The following is a 23,598-nucleotide window of genomic DNA, read 5'->3' as shown; positions in this document are numbered from 1 at the left end:
CCAGAGTACAGAGAACTACATCCGTGCCATGACGCAGCTTTTAGTAATCAATTCGGCCGAGGTGAGCATAATAACACTTTTAATAACTAAATCAACAATTGTAAATTGAAATTTGTTTTTACTGAACCACAAGGATATATATGTATTTCAATTGACAATATTATATTAAAAACAGATGAAACTATTCCAATACATAAATCAGCAATTGCTTTTAAAGCTTACATTTTTTCAAAACAAGTAATTTATTTTTACACCATCTACACAGTGAAGTAGGAAATGGTATGTGAGAAAGGGAAGTGTGTAGGTTTTGTTTTTTTTTAGCATAAAAAAATCTCTGATTAATTAGTGATGTCTTTTTGATTGGCTGAAGGCTGTAGCAACCAAGAAGAAAGAAGGTCGGGATGAAGCTGACCCTGCCTACTCCTTAGTTACAGGAACTTACCATCAAATGATGAACGAAAGACAGAAGAAAAGGTTGGCAGTTTTCTACTACCGTTAACAATTGTAATTGTCGTGATCTTGACCATTGTGATGGCCTATCCTCCAACATATTTTTCATGCTTTTGTCCATTCCTGTTTAATCTGCTCTTGAATTATATTACAGAATTATTTAGTTTGTATCTCCCAGAGAATGTTCTAATAGATACAATTGTATATGGTAAAAATCGGTATGAAATACTACATAAAAAATTATCTATGTAAACTCAGGTAAACTTAACCATCTAATGTTAAAAAGTAACTGCTAACAGTAACTTTAACTACTACATTTTTTTTAATTCTGTCTCTTATACACATCTTAATACCATGCTACAATATAATAATCTTGTATCATGACTTCATGTCACATTGCCACATCATGCTACTATATAACATCACATAATCTTTACATATTACATTGTAATACCATGCTACAATATAATAATCTTGTATCATGACTCCATGTCACATTGCCACATCATGCTACTATATAACATCACATAATCTTTACATATTACATTGTAATACCATGCTACAATATAATAATCTTGTATCATGACTTCATGTCACATTGCCACATCATGCTACTATATAACATCATATAATCTTTACATATTACATTGTAATACCATGCTACAATATAATAATCATGTATCATGACTCCATGTCACATTGCCACATCACGCTACTATATAACATCACATAATCTTTACATATTACATTGTAATACCATGCTACAATATAATAATCTTGTATCATGACTCCATGTCTCATTGCCACATCATGCTACTATATAATATCACATCATCTTTACATGTTATATTGTCATACCATGCTACAAAGATATAATAATCTTGTATCGGGATTCCATGTCACATTGCTACAATATATCATTGCCTCATCATCTTTTCATGTTACAGCCACAATATTCTATAATTTTGACTTTGCCATATTTGATGCTTCATTGTTGCTTAATACTTTGTTAAAATGTTGCCACGCATTTTCATCCTGCAATGCTACGATATAATGTTTGCTACGTACGATTTTATTGTTGCTACATTGTTTAATCTGGTTTAAATCTCTCAACTCAAACAAATGATGGTTTCTGAATGCTTGGCAGGTGCGTGAAATCTTGGTTGAGGTGGCTAATGGGATATTGCTCTTTGAACCCGAAAAGTGGAAGGAAGATAGATTGAAAGTCGAGTATCCTTTGTTTTGTGAAAATTTACTTTTTACACCCCCACAAAAATATGGTATAGCCCACTTTAGCACACCACTTGTTAACACCATCACCACATGTCCTGATTTCTATGTTAGTATCATCCCTAGTATCATACTCTTAATTGAGTGTAAGAGTAAAACCATACACGGTTGCAATGGTTATTGACTTAATTTTAGTTCTTTGAAGACGTGTTTTAGAGCAACAAGAAAGGACAGTTAACGAACACAAACTACACCTGTTAAAAGAAAGAATTTCCCATCTGCTTGTTGAAGAGATCATTTTAGAGGTAGGTCTTTTGAATTTTCCTTTTCATAATTGCGTAAACCCAGCTTGCATTGTTAACGGTAAAAGTAAAGTTTTTTAGCCTTGTGTAAACATTTCATGAAAACTGAAAATACCTTTAAGTACTAGTACAGAAATATGGATTTCTTTAAATATAAATCAGTTTTGATAGAATTAAAATTTTTGCTTTTATTGTATTCATCTTAACAGGTGTCTGCAAAGTTATGTCGAGAAATTGTTGAGGAGCACCAGAGTACAGAGAACTACATCCGTGCCATGACGCAGCTTTTAGTAATCAATTCGGCCGAGGTGAGCATAATAACATTTTTAATAACTAAATCAACAATTGTAAATTGAAATTTGTTTTTACTGAACCACAAGGATATATATGTATTTCAATTGACAATATTATATTAAAAACCGATGAAACTATTCCAATACATAAATCAACAATTGTTTTTAAAGCTTACATTTTTTCAAAACAAGTAATTTATTTTTACACCATCTACACAGTGAAGTAGGAGATGGTATGTGAGAAAGGGAAGTGTGTAGGTTTTGTTTTTTTTTAGCATAAAAAAATCTCTGATTAATTAGTGATGTCTTTTTGATTGGCTGAAGGCTGTAGCAACCAAGAAGAAAGAAGGTCGGGATGAAGCTGACCCTGCCTACTCCTTAGTTACAGGAACTTACCATCAAATGATGAACGAAAGACAGAAGAAAAGGTTGGCAGTTTTCTACTACCGTTAACAATTGTAATTGTCGTGATCTTGACCATTGTGATGGCCTATCCTCCAACATATTTTTCATGCTTTTGTCCATTCCTGTTTAATCTGCTCTTGAATTATATTACAGAATTATTTAGTTTGTATCTCCCAGAGAATGTTCTAATAGATACAATTGTATATGGTAAAAATCGGTATGAAATACTACATAAAAAATTATCTATGTAAACTCAGGTAAACTTAACCATCTAATGTTAAAAAGTAACTGCTAACAGTAACTTTAACTACTACATTTTTTTTAATTCTCTCTCCTCCTTCCATTTATTTTGCACAACTGTTCAGTATGTTATTTTTCAGAGAAAAAATCTGGCTGCATACTCAAAAGCTCCATTTCGTTGGTGAAGAAGAGGATAACTCAGATATGTAAGTTGCTTGCATGCAATAATAATAATAACAATGAGGACAATAGGCATAAAATTTGGTTACATCTTCCTTACATAGGTGTTCGTGGTGACACTCTGGTACGAGCTGCATTAGAAAGTTAAATAGATAGTTAATAGATAGAAACGTTGAATCTCAAAATGTCTCTTTCTCTCTTTTCAGAATTACTGTCTTTTTGTTTTAATAATAATATTATTAGTTAATTTTGTCTCCATTTCCTTAGGTTCATAAGAGACTTTAGTGTCACATATCTGTAAAACAAATAGGTCAACATGGGACAACATGAATGGAACAAAGAATGTATGGAAATGGAAATAATTTTCATGAAGAGATATACAGTAAAATCTTCCAATTACAAACTCTCGATATTCAATTACCAACTCAATTGGCGGTGATGACATAATTATAAACGATCTTTATAACTACAAAAACGCTTAAAATTCTTAAAAATAATAAAAAATGTTACATCAGCTAAGAAAGGAAATGTTTAAATCAATAAATTGACATAAAACTTCATTTAAGGCAAGCAATATCAATCGTTGTCAGCTGAGATATATTCCATTTTGAGCTGTGCATCATTGTTCAGACAGCTAGTGTACAGGAATAATAGAGAATCTCACTATTTGTTCACTGGAGGCGCTATTTGAATGGATTCACAATCATTTTTAAATGTAAACTAACACTCGTTTTTCCTATTAATGGTCATGTTTTCATTCGGAAATCACTTCAAATGAATACAGATAACTTTTGCTTCTGTACAGTAATATTTTGTTGCAGAAAACAGTAAAATCCAAATAATATATTAATCCCATGGCAAGGCTTGGGCCTACCTAGCCATGTAGGTATGTAACATAGGTCTACCCTCACCACTGAGATGCTATGAAAATTGAAACTCTCTGTATTACGAACTTTTTCGTTTACGAACTCTATTCGGACATAGGGGTACGTAATTGGGAGATGTTACTGATACATTTAAAACAATTGATATTTTGCGACTAAGTGACAAAATGTCAATTGTTGCTTAATGTCACATACCTACTATTAAATGACAAGTATCTATTTTGATTATTATTTGATCCAAAAACAATTTTAATTAACATGTTTGAATAATGAACTTGAGATTTTTATAAAGCAGAACACCCATTTGTTGAATGTTTTTACAAATCATTTTCAGTTCAAACTCTGGTTATGACAATGATGAAGACATCCAGGTACTGCATTTCCAAGATACTGATGTTCTGAATGAAAGAAGGAGCGACCTAATACCTGCAGCTTTGAAGATTTACTTTATAAAAGAACGTGATTATTGGAAGGTAGTCTCAAGTGTTCTGTTTAGAATTCAACCTAATTGGGAACACAATAATAATCAGTGAGAAAAAACCTGAATAACTAAAAATGTTTTTTTGTTCTCCATATGTGAATAACAAAAAATTCTTTATTTTAGAATATGTCAGTGAAGATGAGCGAGTTGAAAGTTATCCGTCGAACTAAAGGCGTAGAGCTGACATCGCTGTCGCCTGACCACCGACTTCTAGCAATTGGGTACTCTCACGGTAAGGGTCACTTTTGAACAAATTTTGCTGCACAGAAATTACAAGATGAAACATAAAAGAGCAAATGTTATGGACTGTCAATTGCAGTCCCAAAGGATTAGTAATAATATATGTGATCCCGTATTAATTTTAAAAGTTACAGTATAATAAAACACATTATTTTAAAGCCAGTCACTCACTGTGCCCGGTGGTAGTTGGCTGAGTCAATTCTATGGAAAATGCAATGTCACAACACTTGCGCAACAAATCATTTTTAATGATGATCCGTTCAGATTGCCACCAACAATCAACGGACGGCGCTCACAAGGAGCGGAGTATGATTCGTCAGCCGACGTTCATACAACGCAGTGTGTGCACGGCATAAGGTAATCAAATGAAAATACTAGACAACCAGCTTACTTTGTCACTTTCTGCATGATTTATATTTTTAATTTTTTTTCTTTAAATTCTGAAGGAGATATTTTAGTATATGATTTATGGGCGAGCCCGGTACAACTGACAAGGCTGATATCAAACGAGAGTATTTATAACGATCCCATAATAAGTTTCAAATGGAGTTGGGATGGCATGAGATTGATTTCAGTTAATGAATCCGTAAGTTTATAAACAGTTTTCCGTACATTACAAATAGTGTTTAATAAGTCAGCATTATGATGTATTTTTCCTGTAAAAAAACATGATAACAATTACTGTAGAACCCCCCCCCCCCCCTCCTTTGGGGTACCCCTAATTAGGCAACACTTTTTGGCCTCAAAATAATTGAAAGTGTATTATTTACATCCAACCTCTATATCCAGTCTCTCTTTAATAGAGGTTCTACTGTTTTTAACCAATAAGGAATAAGATACTTATAAAGTAAAATATATAATATAGTCAATTTTCATTTCAAAAATTTCATTAGGCCCTATAAAAAATATTATTAGCTTATCACCCTATCTGGGTAGGAAAAGTGACGACGGAGGGAGGGATTCTTTTTTTTTAATTTTTTATTTAGCTAAAGCCAAATATTACCCTTGGGTTGTTTGCTGGTGCATTGTTATTCAAAGGAAAACATGATTTAGATAATGCAAACAATATCTACTAACTATTTGATAAAATAAATGAAAAAAAAAAAATAAAAAAAAATAAAAAAAATTTATTTCCCAAAAAATATATATTTTTTTCAGTAACATAGAAGACATACGTGTGGGGGTGATAAACTAATAATTTTTTTAATGGGCCTTATACAGAATCCTGCAATTTCTGTTGTCTTGTTAAAGTAAAATAATAAGTATAGGAAAAATCAGTATAAAAAAAAAGCAAATAGTTGACCAGTCAAAGAACAGCCCATAATTGACCCATTTAAAAGAAAAAAGCAAAACTAAAATTATATAGTATCTGACCAATCACAAAGACACTAGATATAAATTGACCATTAGGAAATAAGATAGTACAAATTCTAGTAAAGAACAGGATTCAGCAATATTATTTGTATTTCTTTTTGTGCTAAAGGGATCACTTCACATGTGGTCAATGGTATCTGGAGGCTTTACTAAGAAAGATACCAAAGATTTTGAAGTTGTAGCTGGACGTGGCAATACACATCCTCAACAACTGACCCTTTATGCTGCACTCGCCCCTAAAGATTACAAGTTCAAACAAGGTACAGAAGATTTACGGCATGGTAACTTTTATTGATTGCAAAAAAAACAAGTTAATGTTCATTATTATAATCATAATAGAAGTAATTTTGTCCTACCTGATGTGTTATCGTACCGAATACTCAGTTCATTCCCAAACACTTGCAAAAAAAATTTCAAGTGATTAGGGTTTGAATCAAATTCACGACCTCCAGAACTAGCCTGGCACCAACTACTAGACTACCAAGCTTACGCTTAGTGACAAGTGTTGAATTCCATCCCAAAGTAGCAGCGTGTACTTGACATAGCTTACAGTAACAAATAGCTTACGTTTACTTTCTCATAATGCTTTGTTTTGCCTTTTTTATTTGATTGATTGATTAATTGATTGATTGATTGATTAAGTCATTGATCAGTTAGCTTATTGATTTGATTGATTGCTTGATAGATATTTGACAGACTGACTAATTGATTGATTGATATTTTTTATTGATTGACTACTTTATTAATTTTTTTGGTAGATTTAAATAGTTGGTTTTTTAATTGATTGATTGTTTAATTTTATTGATTTCCAGGTCCACTGGCTGAGAGTGGTACTGAGACAGCCACCCTTGGACCAAGTCTTTCTTGTTTTTATCCAAGTCAAACTTTACTGGGAACTCAAGTAAGTATGAGTCTTTCAAAATCAATTGTTAGCCTGTTATAAACTCAGCAGCATATCTGAAGGGGGTTTGGGTGGGGTTACAGAAGTGTTCCCCCTACCACAAATACCACCACCTTTTACAGGAAAATTTCCTGAACAAAAAAATAACACTCAAGAAGTTAATAATCACATATATCGGCATAATTCACCAGCTAGTTCCTCTCTAACTTAATGCTTGCCCGCAACCCTTCATAAGCCCTTTCCTCCTTTGTCAATACCATTGGAATTGTCCTCCAGAATTTTTGTCTATGTGTTTTTTAATGTATCATTGAAATTGTTTTTTAGAATGAGTTTGTTGTTGGATTTGATAATGGGGACCTTCTGAAATGCAACATTGAACCTTTGATTGCAGGATCTGGCTCAGATGAATTAACCCCAGAGGTCAAAACCTTTCCCAAGGTAAATTGTACTATTATTTGTTTTTTTATAGATCATTCCAAAGGTTATGTGCTTCAGCATAGAATCTTTTGATTCATGAGTGTAAAAATACACTTCAAAAATATCTAGTATGTTCCTATTACTATTTATTTAAATTTGTTTCCAGGTTAACCTGCCAAATCAGCCCAATTACATTGGACAGGATATTCCGGCTGACCTATTCCGTTGTCATGAGCACCCATTGGTCCTTGTAGGATGCATTGGTAACCGTGGTAATGTTTTATCAGTAGATGCCAATGGCTACATAAATGTCTGGGAGTACAACAAGTAAGGCTGTTAATCATCATATTTTTTTTCCTGTAAATGGTGATAAAATAGTTTTATCGTCTATAATTCTCTTCTTGTTTACTTGCCTGTTTGGGGCTTTTTAATATGGTAATAACGTAATAATAACTTCGATATTTATATTTATGTGGTATACTTTTATGAGTTGTTTTTCTTTTGGGAATTTTTGAGTAGTTTAGATTTAATTAAGAATCTTTTTAAACTTTAATTTTGTAAATTGTGGATGCACCTTTGTGTGGACAAGTGCCGCTGTACTAAAAGCGTATGCTCCAATATATTTGATTTGATTTGAATATAGAATAAGAATATTAGAGTGCTAACTGCAGTGTATTTGATGTTCGAAATACGCAGACCTCTTTGTGTATACTATCCAAGATGGCTGCTGTAGATTCAGCCAATCACAGGTCGCCTAAGCATCATCGTTATCAATGGCACCCTTAATTTACACAGGAATGTCAAGTACAGCTAAATTACCTGTATGTTGAAACTCGAGTGTTGTGGTGTATGGGTGTAACATACATGATTTCAATTTTTCACTCCTCAGTACTTTATTTTTAAATCAGGTAATAATAGAGGGCCTATTTACAGTTATAATATCTGAAGGTGGCACTCTAGTTGTTTAATATCCATATGGGTAATAATAATTTTCATTTATTTTTATAGTGTATATTACAAGTTTGTATACGATCTCTAGACGAAAGTTGTATGTCAAAAAAATGGTTAAAGGTAGCTAAAGTGGCTTATTTTGTTTACAGGAAACATGTGAGTCACTTTGGGTGGTTTGAGCCTTTAGCACGTTACCGTCTTGTGATGGTTGAGAGGACATTTGTCCGTGTTGATGGTCAAACACAACAGGTGAGTGCTACCACACTAACAGGTAGATGCTACCAAACTTACCACCTGGATTTTTCCCCTTCCTCTTGTCTTCCATTCTTTTGATCTTATAAGCACTTCTGAGCTGACATTTCCAATTTTAACGTTTTCAAACAATCACTTAAGAATAAGATATCCTTTTATTTACTTAACTCCTCTAATTTTACAAATTCTTGGTTTATGTTATGTCTTTGTTCTGTTAAACTGTATTTTTTGTTTCTATGAAATTGTCTTCCATTCTTTTGATCTTATAAGCACTTCTGAGCTGACATTTCCAATTTTAACGTTTTCAAACGGTCACTTAAGAATAAGATATCCTTTTATTTACTTAACTCCTCTAATTTTACAAATCCTTGGTTTATGTTATGTCTTTGTTCTGTTAAACTGTATTTTTTGTTTCTATGAAATTTTCTTGTGGTGTTATCCATCAACATTTCTTGAATTTGATAAACTGCTTGAGTTTGCAACTGTAAGAAAAGTGTGTTATAAGTACACAATAGTAGTCAAATTTGGCTACAGCTAACATAGCATTGATCTAACCATTGCCTTTTCAAATCTCTGACTTGGAATAGACACATTCCGCGAGGTTTATTTGCAGCCTGTCATGTGACATATAGTGGGTATGATAATGGAGAACTTGCAGTGCGATCAGTGTGAAGGTATAGGAAAACTTAATGTTATGGTTGAGAAAACAATCGCCCACCTTTACCTTGAGAAAGGAAAGGCACTATGATTGTACAAAATAGTGGTGATTCACTTATTCAAGCGTTATCTGCGCTTTGTATCCATTGGAAATTATGTGATCTTTCGTAAACTTTAGCTAACCTAGAAATCATTCGCGGACCATTATAGCAAAATTCTCAATTTCAATTTCCAATCAATTTGGTTTACTGACATTCCAACCAACATAGGACACAGCACATCAATAAAGCACATCAAATATGTGCTTTACATCAGAAATACTCCGAAGAAGTCACATGTTTTATTATAACTGAGCGTCACTCGCGCTGCCTGTTTACAATTGATACCGACTATATGTCACGTGATCACACCAACACACCAAGCGGAATGTGTTTATTGAATAAAATCAACAGTATCAATAGGATGATGTCACTAAGACTAGCATTTGAGCAAGTGTCACCGTAACAGTTGGTGTCACATGAATTGTGTATTTAACAAGTTAGATATTTTTTGTCATCATGATGTTGACCACTTCCAGATTTGATAATGCATTGTTCAGGGTAAATGTATCCAAACAGGGTAATTTTTATTTATTTTATTGTACCAGTGATTAATTTGGATCACTTTCTAGTTGATATGCTTTGTCCAGGATAAATATTTCACCTACAAAAAAAACAACATAGTTTCAAGTTGGTTATTTTCTCATGATGTCATTGATTTTGATCACTTATAGTTCGATATTAATGCCTTGTTCAGGATAAATACTTCACATAAAATCAGGGAAGTTACAAACAATCTATTTTCTCATAATGATGAACTATTTTAATCACTTCTAGTTGGTAATGCCTTGTTCAGGATGATTACTTCACACATAAAAACAGGGAATTTACAAACAATATATTTTCTGATAATGATGAATTATTTTAATCATTTCTAATTGGTAATGCCAAGGATGAATACTTCACATAAAAACAGGGAAGTTACAAATTGTCTATTTTCTCATAGTGATGAATTATTTTAATACTAGTTGGTAATGCCTTGTTCAGGATAAATACTTCACATAAAAAAAAGCATAGTTATGTTTTTTATTTTGTCATGATGGCGATTGATTTTAATCACTTCTAGTTGGTAATGCATATTCAGGATAAATATTTCATACAAATAGGGAGTTAGGTAATATAAGAGGTCAAGTTCATAATATTTGACCTTGAAAATCTTGCTTATCACTTTCAATCTATTGATAATGGTGTAACAGGATTTTAGGTGTCATAAGTTGGGAATAACCATTTTCCCAACTGATTCCAAGTTTGACAAATTTGTAGGCACAAGATTTTGTTGGAATGCCCCCTACCGGGAGGGAGGGTCTAAGGACACGTTCCGCCGCAAATTTATTGCGAAGGCATGCATTTTTTCTTGGGAATATATATGTTTAGCCTGTTAGTGAGCCTATAATAGTGAGATTCCATGCACAGTGGCATCATGGAGAATCTATTTTATTTTCTCCATGGTGGCATCTTGTATGTTCTTTATCTATCCAATTGTGCTCGGTAAAGCAATGCTTAGTGCAGTAGTTCAAAAAAGAAGATTGAATTGGATTGGATTTATTCGGTGAAAACACCAAGGATAGCCCACGAAAGTCTAGAAGAAGACTTATTTCCAGTGGGGTCCTTCTGGTGGTGATTGGGTAGTACACCGGAAGACAATCCCCTACTCTTTTCCGAAGAGTGTACTGCATTCTTTAACGTGCACATGGGCCATAAACATACACGGGACCAACGGCTTAAAGGTCTCATCCGAAAGACAGTGCGCTATTGTAACTATTTCAGCCCTCCAGCTGAAACACAAGGAGGCAGTGATGGGAATTGAACCGGGGACCTAGGTATCTCCACGGTTCAGCACACACACAGTGGCTACCACCAGATTAGCCGACTGAGCTAAGCTCCTCTCTAGATAGGAATGAAAAGTGTTTAGATATAAACAAAGAGGGAAATCTGGTGCATAGCTAATAGCTGGTGCATAGCGGGGCCTACACAATTTTTTTGCTTGGCAGTATTACATTTATGCATGAGGTTTCGGTTCTTGAGCCTGAGAGCTTATGAGTGCTCGGCTATGGGGGCCCTCAATTGAGAGAGTACAAATGTTGCTTCCAAAAATCACAATTTTTTTCCAAATTATAGGTATTGTTTGACGAAGAGAAGTACAAGAGTAAGAAGAAGTCCACTCAAAAAATACTAACAAACAGGTGATATTTATCTACTTATGAGTACTTATTTTGCTAAGCAAATTTTTTAATGGGGGAAGGGTGGGGAAATTCTAATACTGCAGTTGTATAGTATTTTATTCCTCCATGGTTGTAGTAAAAGATGATACAGTTGTGAGATGTGTATAAGAGACAGTTTTTGGTTAGTGTCCCCTTAATAGGGGTACCCCTATTCAGGGACACCCCTATTAAGGGGACACTTTTTTGGTCCTGAAGGTCCTTAATAGGGGTTCTACTGTTAGTGACCTGATTTTTTTTAGGTGTGACAAGGAATTCAACTTGTTTGCTGTCATTGCGACAAGGTCATTTGATCTCACTCCTGGTTGATATCTTCAGGCAAAACTTACTTCATAAGGACAAAATTCCATCCATGCATCTTACAAATATCGCCCAAAGGCCTTGGCCTATGTTTCAATATGCAACCAATGTATACACAGTGTTTACGATTCTGTGGGCCTATTTTTCTGTAGATTTTCTGTTCAAAATGAAGAAAAATTGTGTAATATACTTATGTTAGAGGTGAGAATGATGGGGGAATATGTGTTACTACTAAAAAAGTTACTTGTGCTACTAAATTTCCTTTTGGGGTGGGCTGGGAGAGGTGGTGCCATATTATTTTGGCAGTGTTACTAAACAAAAAAGTTAATTTAAAGCCCTGAGATGCCATGCCAGGTACGAGATCCTTTTAGGATATTTTAGTACATGAACCGAAAAAAAATCAAAAAAATTTTGATCATGCACCCGCCACCAGTTAAGTAAGTGCTCAGGTGACAGGAAGCAGAGTGGTGCATATGACAATACAGAACGTATACCCATAGTTGATATTCAACATGTTTATTGTATCTTACAAGGGTTACTCAGCTGACAGGAAGCAGCAATATTGTAGTCGTGCATATGACAATATAGAACATATACAAGATCAACTTGTATTTAGCCTTCCAGCTAAAACTGAAGGAGAGCATTGAAAGGAATTGATTGTAACAATGAAGTTTATATTAAATACTAAAATAGATAAACAATGGTTTTAATTATAAAATCATATTATTTGTTTTTATAAATTTATGATTATTGTTAAAGTGCTCTGAAATTGATTTGTTTTGTGTTTTACAGAATGGCTATGCAGCCATGTTAGACTGCAAGTTGTCAGAAGACGGCAGCTTGCTTGTCTTTATGTTGCTATTTCCAGACTGTCGTCCTAAAGGTTGGTATTTGAAGTGAAGATACACCAGCTACACAACATTTGGTGAAGCTGTTGCTTAGTTGTTAAAATGTTTGCCTTAATCCAGTAAAAGCCTTCTTTCTGGCATCAAAATAGCAAAACTTTGTAAAACTGGGCACAGTGAAGTTTTTTGTGTCAAACTCCACACTTGCTTTTAGATATGAATAATAATAATAATAATAATAATAATAATAATAATAATAATGATAATAATTACTATAAATTCTTCCTAACCACCATCCACCTATATAATATCCCATTGTACCTACATATATGTAATATATTATATATTATTCCCCACCCCTATAATACTCCCTGATAATATCCTAGACAATACCCCACCTACTATACCTAACCCTAATCAAATTAGTGCAATTCTATGCAATAACCTACCCCTATATTTTACCTGGGAGAAATTATGCTTAGAGTTAAGTGTGGAGATTTATTATCATTTGTCATAAACCATTTATTTATTTTCAGATGCCCACATTAGCTTTGTATTCATTGATGTTAATGAGATGAAAGTGAGGCCATACAGAATAAATGTGCACTACAGCCTATCGCAACTAGAGTTCACAAGGTGTTTAGACAAAGGCACCTGTAGTTTCCAGGTTAGTAGTCTGATGCAATCCCAACCTTTTCATGTTCTCACATTGTAGAAGATATTGTACAATTTTAATGGTCATCCGGTACAATTGACTTTAACTCAGGGTTGTACAAATAAATCCTATAATGTACTGGGCTGAAAATTAAGAGTTAGAGTAGAACCCCTCCTTTGGGACACCACTGTTCTGAGGACACCCCTATTAAGGGGAAACTTCTGTAAAACGAGGGAAAATATATCTTTTAACACTACAGCCAACCCGGATGGGGACACTTCTGAGTGGCCAAATGGTCAAATCAATACATATTTAACCCTTATTAAGGGACACTTTTTTTTTTCTTGCAAAACAACTACAGAAGTCTTAAAATATGAAAATTTCATTCAAATTTATATTTTGACACTAATCATAGAACAATAACCTTTACATAAAACAAGAATCTCTCATTCTTTAGAGTAGATATTAGTATAGGCCTAGTGCATGTGTTCCTTTGATATCTTGTCAATTTTGATCATTAACCATCAGGAATTCTTTGTTTTTGTATATAGGATATAATAATAATAATAATAATAATAATAATAATAATAATAATAATAATAAAAATAATAATAATAATTACAATAATAACAATAATAATGATAATAATAATTACAATAATAATAATAATAATAAATAAAATAAAATGAGTCTTGGATTCTAAAACTTCACCTACTTCGCACACCACCACAGTACGAAAATACACCGAAAGGTGGTCTGTACTAGAATGGAAGAAGAAGAAGATAGGATCATTCTATGTCTATCTGTACAGCCTGCACCCTGGTTTTTAAGTTGTTACTGCTATTCTATCTTGTGCATCAAGTAGAAAGTTCAGTATTTAATAAACAATATTGGTCATTAATAATGCACTTGAATCATGAAACAATATCACAAACATATACAACTTTCCTCTTAATTGCACTTGTGTTGATTTCATTAATGAATTATTTTTGCATTACAAATTATTTTATACATTATTTATTATTCAACTTAACTCCTTCTTAGGTCAATCAAAATTAAATTATGAAGAATCTATGTCATTGTATGAAAACATGCCAAAAACCCTATTAAAGGAACAATTTCACATTTTTGGTTAGTGTCCCCTGAATAGGGGTACCCCTATTCAGGGGACACCCCTATTAAGGGGACACTTTTTTGGTCCTGAATGTCCTTAATAGGGGTTCTACTGTTAGCGACCTGATTTTTTTTTTAGGTGTGACATGGAATTCAACTTGATTGCTGTCATTCAAACACATGGTTGATATCTTTAGCCAAAACTTACTTCATAAGGACAAAATTCCATCCATGCATCTTACAAATATCGCCCAAAGGCCTGGGCCTATGTTTCAATATGCAACCAATGTATACCCAGTGTTTACGATTCTGTGGGCCTATTTTTCTGTAGATTTTCTGTTCAAAATGAAGAAAAATTCTGTAATATACTTATGTTAGAGGTGAGAATGATGGGGGAATATGTGTTACTACTAAAAAAGTTACTTGTGCTACTAAATTTCCTTTTGGGGTGGGCTGGGAGAGGTGGTGCCATATTATTTTGGCAGTGTTACTAAACAAAAAAGTTAATTTAAAGCCCTGAGATGCCATGCCAGGTACGAGATCCTTTTAGGATATTTTAGTACATGAACCGAAAACAAATCAAAAAATTTTGATCATGCACCCGCCACCAGATAAGTAAGTGCTCAGGTGACAGGAAGCAGAGTGGTGCATATGACAATACTGAACGTATACCCATAGTTGATATTCAACATGTTTATTGTATCTTACAAGGGTTACTCAGCTGACAGGAAGCAGCAATATTGTAGTCGTGCATATGACAATACAGAACATATACCCATAGTTGATATTCAACATGTTTATTGTATCTTACAAGGGTTACATTTTGAAGCAGGTTGAATATAATACTAAGATATGCCCTGAATCCAACCAATTGGAGACTCACACTGTTTACATTTTGAATAAACATTATAAGGTTTAATGGTATCTGGTACTATCTTTTTAACAAGTTCCTTGGCTTATGATTTTGTTATATACTTTTTATTGATGTTTACCACAATTTATTTTTTAAAATTCTTTTATCATTTCCAGGATGTTCATATTTTTGCATTTTATTTTTATAAATGGACCTTTACATAGTATAAATCAAACAAAACAAATGACTAATCAGGACAAGGCGAGGACTACGCTCTTGTACCACAAACACGCATGTTTACATACGTTTACGCTGTTCTTTTGCAGAACCAAGAGGTGGGACTTCGAGAAAGGTCCATTTCATTTTAATTTGCCATCTTTATAATTTTTAGCTTAATATAGGGATGTTTCACAACTTTACGAAAATGAATAACGAATACGTCATTGTCATTATCGTCATTCGTGCCTGAAACCTTCTTGATAATATACCATACAAGCTGAATATGATGCTTGATTTATGCAGAAGGAAAAAATCACCTACGTTTTAACAAAAATACTGCCATTGGGAAAGGGTTGTCTAAAAATTTGATGACATAACAATATTCGTTATCGTTTTCGTAAGCTTGTGATAACTCCCTAATGTTTATCTTCACATATTATTGTCTTGTATGTATGTATGTACATTTTTATTATTCATTTATTTATTAATTTTTCAGGAATTTTCTGCTTTTTGCATTTTATCTTCTAAATTTAATTAAAGTGTCAACATGATTGGTTAAGCCTAACTTTTATCCTCGCCAGTTATTGTCTTGTATGTACTAGGGTCTCAATTGATCAGTTTTGGCTGGATCACCCTCACAAAATATTATTGGAAAAAAAATGTATTAAAGGCTAAGCCCTGAATTGCAATACTTTACAAGTGTACCTGTTAACCACTGCTTGACAGTGGTCTCAAATTGCAGGTGAACGGTGCGATAGTGTTGGTTCCTCTTCGTTAGTCTGTTTCAGTTATTCTTTTAGATTGGTTGACCTTGTAGAATAGATTTTGCTTCTTTTTTTTTTCTGTACAGTGCATAGAGTCCACGTATTATGCACTATATAAATCCCCAACCATTACCATTACATTTTGAATAAGCAGGTTGAATATAAACGAATCTACGCCCTGAATTGCAACCAATTGGAGACTCCCAATGTTTTTATTTTGAATAAACATTATAAGGTTTAATGGTATCTGGCACGATCTGTTCAACACTTTCCTTGTTTTTTTCCATTTGGTATTTCCATTACAACAACCTCCTGCTTCTCCATTTGATACTTCCATCATTTCAACAACCTCCCCTGCTTTTCCTTCAGATACATCCTATCATTTCAACAACTTCCTGCTTCCTGCATCTGCATACATGCTAACTTTGAAGAATAATAAATCAGGATTTTATGATTTGATAACTTTGTGATAACTTTGTGCAAGGTACCCACTTAGGACAATAGCACACCATTTTAGCAATTTTATGTGGAAAATAATTGGTTTGGATGCAAATCTCATTTTTTTTTAACATAAATTCTACAAAATTGAGATTTTTACGCACATCACCTCAGTCTCCTTGAAAGTTATGAACAAATTTCTACTGATATATTTAAAGTCCAATTTATAGTACTTTGAATTCATCATATTCACAACTGCTGTAATACTTGTACCCGTAGCCTTTTACTAGTCTTGGGTGTCCAGAATTTTTGTCATACAACTTAAGAATTGTGATGGCAAGTCTTATTATTTCTGGTATTTGCAAACAGTGTAAACACAGCTAGGCCTGGCCGGCTGTAATTACAGTACAGTTACCGAGTTTAGAAAGGTAGTACATTGGAGAATTTAAAAGGCCTAATGATAGATCTGGTTAAATGGAAAATTAAGAGAATCACTTTCAATCTATACAGAAAACAAGTGCATTTGTACATGGGAGTCAATACCCAAAATTAGGAGTCTTCTGGCCAAATCGGGAGAGTAGTTACATATGTATCTAGTATAGCACTTTTATCATTTCTGGAATTTCCCATACTCTACTTTTCATCTTGTGCTTTCATTATTTCTTCCTCTGATCTTTCAGATATCCAGAACCTTCAATATTACAGGAGCTGCCTACCTCTTAGTCAAGGTTTTGGATTTCCAACATGTGTACTCTATTGAGTCTGGTGGCCTGGTGATGCAGACTAGTGAACTCCCAACTAGCGGACTTACTATTAACCCTAAGCACCTGACGCTGAATGACCAATCAATGATAAACTTAGCATGTACGCAGGGCAGGATGATAATCATCAACTATGGCAATGTATGTGTTATACATTGATCGAGTTCCTAGTCCACATATCAAGCGCCCTGAGCATCTTACATTAGATGAATATGTGCGCTATATAAAACTACATTATTATTATTATTTATTAATTTTGCTGTTGTCACGTCTGTGACTGTGTGTTTGTAGAGCTCAGTTTTAAAACCCAGTTGTGTAGGTTTAGTCTAGAGTAAAACCAGAAATGTTATGACTATAAAACCATTGACACATCATTTAGGTTTGGTGCAATTTATAATTGTTTTAGTAAGAAAATTATTTATTTTAAAATACACCTGCCAATTTTATAATAATAATAATAATAATAATAATAATAATAATAATAGTAGTAGTAGTTAATATTTATTGATAATAAAATTGTATTTATTATATCGCGTTGTACTTGTATCTTCTATGTGCTTTATATTTTGCATAAAATTAGCAAGTTGTCAGATTTTTAAAGATACATACTTATTAGAAAATATTTATATTTTTTGAGTACTTATTGGATAAACCAACTACTGCCATTGTTTTTTTAACTACACAACCCTAACAAATAGCTAGAATCATCCATCCAAGAAGACAGTATTATCATACATGTTAGTTGCCATGTTGTCATCCTCATTCCTTTTTTATATTTATTATAGTTTCAAATTTATATTCAGTGTGTTGTGTATTTAGTGCACCTCTTTACATTTTATTTGTTTTTTTTTCTATAGAAACAGCCACTCGTCAAATTGGTTGACATTTCAGATAACAACACAGAAGAAAACAAAAAGAGTGTTTATGCATCCCACAAAGCATGGTAACTTCAAGCTTAACTGTTAAATCAATCAACCTGTCAAATTAATCAGTCTATCAATAAGCCAATCAAACAGTCAGTTAATCTACCTTTCAATCATTCATTTTTTAGTCAGTCAGTCAATTTAAAAATCATCAGACTGTAAAATTAATAATAATCATCATCATATGCGTTTTAAGTCCATTTTGATCATGGTTTGGACTTTTCTTCATTTGAGTTCCTCTGTCCTGAGCCAATTTCCAACTTAGACCTTTTGCACTAAGGTCACTGTGGATGACTTCCTCCTATGTTTTCTTGGGTCTGCCTATGCTTATTCTACTTTTGACCTCCATACTCGTACATCTGTTCACCTTATTAGCTTCCTCCATACAGTACTTTCAATGTGACCGAAATAACGTAATCTACGGTAGTTGACTGTACACAGTACCTGATAGCATGTATGGCAAGTCTGTCCCTAAGTTCTTGTGCAGTCTTTTAGACGGACACGGCAAATCCATCTTACATCTTCATCAATTGAACAGTGTATGAGTCATAAGACAAAATGCATGATATTAATAGATTTTGGTCCCCATTCTGAATGGAGGACAATCTAGGAGCTCTTAATAATTCTTTCTTTTACAATCTTTATTTTGAGTTGAGTGATATACATTACATTATCATATTTTTATTATCAGATTTATTTGCATTAACAAGTTATTAAGTTGTTGCTTCATTTCTATATCTCTATTTCAGGAAGAAGAATACAGCGCCCTCTAACACATGGCTGTGGTCAAAGCGTGACCTGCTTGATGGTCAAGATAATCGCCATGTTGCAATATACTTCAGACGTGTGGTCCTACAACTAGCCGACATCGCTATACAGATGAGTGATGGGGTATTTGAAGATGACGTGAGAAAAGAGTATGAAAAACAGGATCGTTTAAATCCATTTGCTCTTAAAAATGAGGTTTGATACATTTTTTTCATTGTAACTTTCAATTTTTATTTGGTTTTAGTTTTAGTTTCCAGTCACATTATTCTGGATTTGATTCCTATTGCTTCCAAGTATATTTTCTTTTGGAACCAGTGATGGATATTGTGGGTATGATATCAACCAAAGAGTCTGGCCTTCACTTAAAGAAAACCATGAGAGCTGCAAACCAATTACCTCAAAAGTATCAATAAAGTGGGGTGTTGGGTTCAAGACTGTAATGTTTTAAATTTTATGCAAATATTATAATAATTATTATAATGGTTCTTGATTTTAACAGCATGTACAACTATAATGTGTTTTTTTTTTTTTTAATTACATATATAATATGTCAGGGGAGGGCCAAAGTGAATTTTTGATTTACCACAGAGGGCCGCACCCAAACTTTGATGTTAATAGTTTGCTTCCAAAACCATCATGCACTGTTTTTATACCACTTTGTTCTCAGTTTTAATATTACTTTTTACAAATGATTGGCGTCGGGCTGTGAAAAACAAGGTGTTTTCTAGCCAAAGATGTTTGGCAGGCCGCACACATAGGGTGTTTAATTCATTTTCGTGGGCCGCCAAAAAATCACTGTCCAGCCGCACTTTGTTTACCTGTGTAATATGTTAATCTCTTTTGTTGAGTGAACACACAAAATGACAGGTTATCATATTTTGTATTATTTATTAATAACACGAAATCATAACTTGGAGCTTTCCTTGAATTTAATTGATTTGTTTACATGCTGCCAAAGTCAAAACTGGTGTAGATTAATAATTGTAGATGACAACAAACTACCACAAGCCCTACATTATTATGGATATTTCATTTGGGGTTTTTCCTCCCTTGAAAAAAATCTGTTTAAAATTAACCAAGTCATCCTTTTTTTAGGAACCAACAGCAGATGAAGAAGATTCAAAAGATGAAAATAATCAAACAGCTGACCAACAAGACCTGGAACAAGGGCCTAGTACTAGTGATGAACCAAATGGGAGAACCAGCCAAAATGAATGACCAGGACCAAGAAAAAGGACCACAAAATACGTATGCACGTAGGAGACTATACCAAGGGTAATGACCTATTTATTGGCTGGACAAAATAGTACAGAGAAGTAAGTTATTACACAATTGTCCATGATAGACCAAGCCTTTGGCCTAAGCAATTGTGATGGACATCAGTGGCCAAGGAGAATTATCAATGAATAAGTAGATAAGAAACCACAGTACAGTTACCTTGACAATGAATGTTGGATTTCCCACATTCAGCTTTAAGTATTGCGTGTTACTTTGAGAGTTCAAAGAAAGTCAAGTTACTTTGTAATGAACTCTTAAGTGTCATTAGGAAACGCAATAGTTCATATTCGATCAAATAAACCACTCCTTGTTAGATCCCCTTTAGAAATATTGATTTGAAGTGCTTACAACATGTTCACCCTCAAATAAGTAAAACAATAACCAGGATATGTATTAATAATGAATTTATACATAGTTTAATATTGAGTTTCTATGGCATTATATCAAGATGATAGAAATGTAATTTGTAAATCATTTAGACCTCTTCACAATTTGGACATGGGCCATGTGATACATTTGAAAGTTCAAACAGTCAGTTCTACTTATTCACACTCGTAGGTAATTAAATGTAAAATACACTACAATATTGAATTAGAAGATTGACTATTGTACCTGTTGCTTAACCTTTGTTCCTTGGGTATATTCCCTACATTATGCCCAATTCTACTTACCAGCCTTTCCTTGGGCAAAACCCAAGGGTTATGACTTTTACAAATAATCTCAGGAAAATATCTAATATTGGCTTAATTAGGCATACAGTGCAGAAAAATTGCCATTTGATTGCAAAAGGGATTCCTCAGGTATAAGCCCACCCCAAAAATTGACCCAATATTGTGTTCAAAGGGGTGAGGGTGGGCTTATACTAGAGGAACTATGGTAAATTAATTGGGAAAACCAAAGATTGTTAAGCCTACAGTATATACAATATGATTATTAATTTATACTAGGGCGGTATTATGAGTTACTGTATATGTTAGTGATACATTGGCAGCCTTGTCAGATATTAGGCAGTTATTCTGAGCATGACGTTAACCTTAACGGATGACGTCATAATTTATTCATCTTGCGTTGCGGAGTACGTTAATTTCAAGATTTTACGTGCTCGAGGTACGTTAGTCCCGGGTTTGCGCATGCGTATTTTGATTTGTTTACAAAAGGGGCGGAGCTTTCGCGCTGCATGTTGGGTACTAACGTTAAAGTTAAGGTTAACGTCGTGCAGCGAAAACTACCTAGTATCCAAGTGTCCTAACAAATAATCCAGGCTACTTCAAGTGTACTGTCTGTAATGAGCTAAAAATATAATAAAAAATTCAATTCCTTATATGTATATTTAAGTAAGTTATAAAATTACAATTAATAATTTTAATGATAAAAACTTTCCCCTGTCAGTTTTGTTTCCCTGTATTGAAGACCAAATAGTATGGAATTGCAAGAGATCCAACTGACCTCATTTTGAATGCACACCATGAAACGTTAAAAAAATACTACCACAAGATAAGGGTGCCCTATTATACTTTGAATACAGTTCACTCGAAACACGTCTTTTGAAGGACATCCCCTTTATAGTACCTTTTGAAATAAGATTATGTTTCAACGAAACCATGAGAGTCAGAACTCTCGCAGTTCTATAGTCTTTGATAAGACTCTTAAATTTGCTGGTAATCAGTTTAAGGATTTTTGAAGTAAACTCTGTGAATCAGCAAAAATACCTTTTTTCAATGTATCTGTTGGGAGGCTGATTAATTGATTCTTTTAAATGAGCTATTCAAATTTTAATTTGAAATGTAATGTAGTTGGATTTATATAGCACTTTATACCAGTCTCAAAGTGCTCGAGGTGTGGACTAGCTCATACATTAACTTTCTTCTCCCCTAAGAGTCTCTTCATGTCTGAGCTACCGGGTAAACCTGTACCAGCTACTCTTACCAGTCCACAACAGGGGCTGCATGGATCAGTACACTTGGGTAACCCCCTACTCGTCGCGGAAGGTGTACTGGGTTCTTTAAAGTGCACATAAACCAAATTATGTACACTGGGCCTACGGTTTATAATCCTCATCTGAGAAGACTTGTTCCACCACCAGAACCATACGCGAGTATGTGCCGTTGAACCATCGTTGTACATTGCGGCGCCCCTACCTTAACCACTCGGCCATCCAACTTGCAAATTTTATTTTTAAAGTTTTACCAGATTTTGTTGACAGACAGTACATCTTTAAAGATGATGAAATTACAGTATTATTATTTATTTGTTTTATACATGATTTGTACAACTTTGAGAATTTAGTGCAATCAAGTTTGAATACTGTAAATTAAGTTTACATATAAAATATAGTTTGTAAAAAAAATATTGTAATATATATTATGTGAGTTCTGATGATTGACAAGTAAATATTATTACCTTAATTTATCTGTGAGTGTCTGTAAATTAATGAGTAGATAAATGAATTAGAAAAATAAAATTATGGAAATAAGAATAGTAATAAGATGTGCGCCAGGGTTTCTGTGTGAAATTTCAAATAACAATATAATCACCATGACATTTTTTGAAAACAATTTTTTTCACATTGTCAAAACTCAGTTGTAATTTTTTGGCAGGATTGAACAATAAGGTGATTTCCTGTTAATTTATAGACTATTTTTACTCAGTATAAAAGCCTGATAACCTCTTTAGATAAAAGTAGAATATAATTTGTACTGTAGTTTCATGTTCACATCATGCCACGACTGGCTAAAATAAAAAAAAAATCATCTAGATAAAACCTGTCCACTATTCCGAAAGAATAGCATTGAGTCCTTCAAACTGCACACAATGCATACCGTAATACTACACCCCCAGTTTAATTCCTTATCCAAGAAAACTTGGTTCTACCATCCGAGCAGGATCTTAGACAGTACTGATATTAACACCGCGGTACACCAAACAGCAACTCTTCACTACATTACTTTAAGTGTTATATGTACACCACTAAAATGAGATTCACAGATTTTATTTTTCTTCAAAAGTAAAATTTTTATTTATTTCACATTCCATATTTTTGATACTGTATAATTTTAGTTTTATTTTTAGAATTACATAGCATTATATTTAAATCCATTATTATGAAA

General features: G+C 33.5%; 2 protein-coding genes across 2 annotated transcripts in view; both read left to right on the top strand.

Moving 5' to 3' along the window:
- The window catches only part of LOC117109318, an 18,382-nt gene extending 6,499 nt beyond the window's left edge, over window positions 1–11,883 (top strand). Inside the window, exons 10-21 of the mRNA XM_033251590.1 lie at window positions 371–474; window positions 3,061–3,126; window positions 4,319–4,457; window positions 4,589–4,697; window positions 5,152–5,291; window positions 6,189–6,339; window positions 6,892–6,980; window positions 7,305–7,418; window positions 7,564–7,724; window positions 8,498–8,597; window positions 11,474–11,538; window positions 11,817–11,883. Of these exons, the coding sequence (XP_033107481.1) occupies window positions 371–474; window positions 3,061–3,126; window positions 4,319–4,457; window positions 4,589–4,697; window positions 5,152–5,291; window positions 6,189–6,339; window positions 6,892–6,980; window positions 7,305–7,418; window positions 7,564–7,724; window positions 8,498–8,597; window positions 11,474–11,538; window positions 11,817–11,883 (1,305 nt within the window). The remainder of the gene's footprint in view (window positions 1–370; window positions 475–3,060; window positions 3,127–4,318; window positions 4,458–4,588; window positions 4,698–5,151; window positions 5,292–6,188; window positions 6,340–6,891; window positions 6,981–7,304; window positions 7,419–7,563; window positions 7,725–8,497; window positions 8,598–11,473; window positions 11,539–11,816) is intronic.
- Window positions 11,884–12,508: 625 nt separating this feature from the next.
- On the top strand, window positions 12,509–22,973 carry LOC117109301. The gene is made up of 7 exons (XM_033251570.1): window positions 12,509–12,533; window positions 12,667–12,757; window positions 13,256–13,386; window positions 17,442–17,663; window positions 18,380–18,465; window positions 19,195–19,408; window positions 20,309–22,973. The coding sequence occupies exons 2-7, from the start codon at window positions 12,682–12,684 to the stop codon at window positions 20,429–20,431; spliced, it is 852 nt and encodes a 283-aa protein (XP_033107461.1). The 5' UTR covers window positions 12,509–12,533; window positions 12,667–12,681; the 3' UTR covers window positions 20,432–22,973.
- Window positions 22,974–23,598: the final 625 nt, after the last annotated feature.

The sequence above is a fragment of the Anneissia japonica genome, unplaced genomic scaffold (assembly GCF_011630105.1).
Source record: "Anneissia japonica isolate Jap-2015-1 unplaced genomic scaffold, ASM1163010v1 scaffold287761_len698747_cov189, whole genome shotgun sequence".
In the NCBI taxonomy this organism is placed as follows: domain Eukaryota; kingdom Metazoa; phylum Echinodermata; class Crinoidea; order Comatulida; family Comatulidae; genus Anneissia; species Anneissia japonica.
The sequence above is the reverse complement of the archived record's forward strand: the minus strand, read 5'-3'. Positions and strand labels throughout refer to the sequence as shown.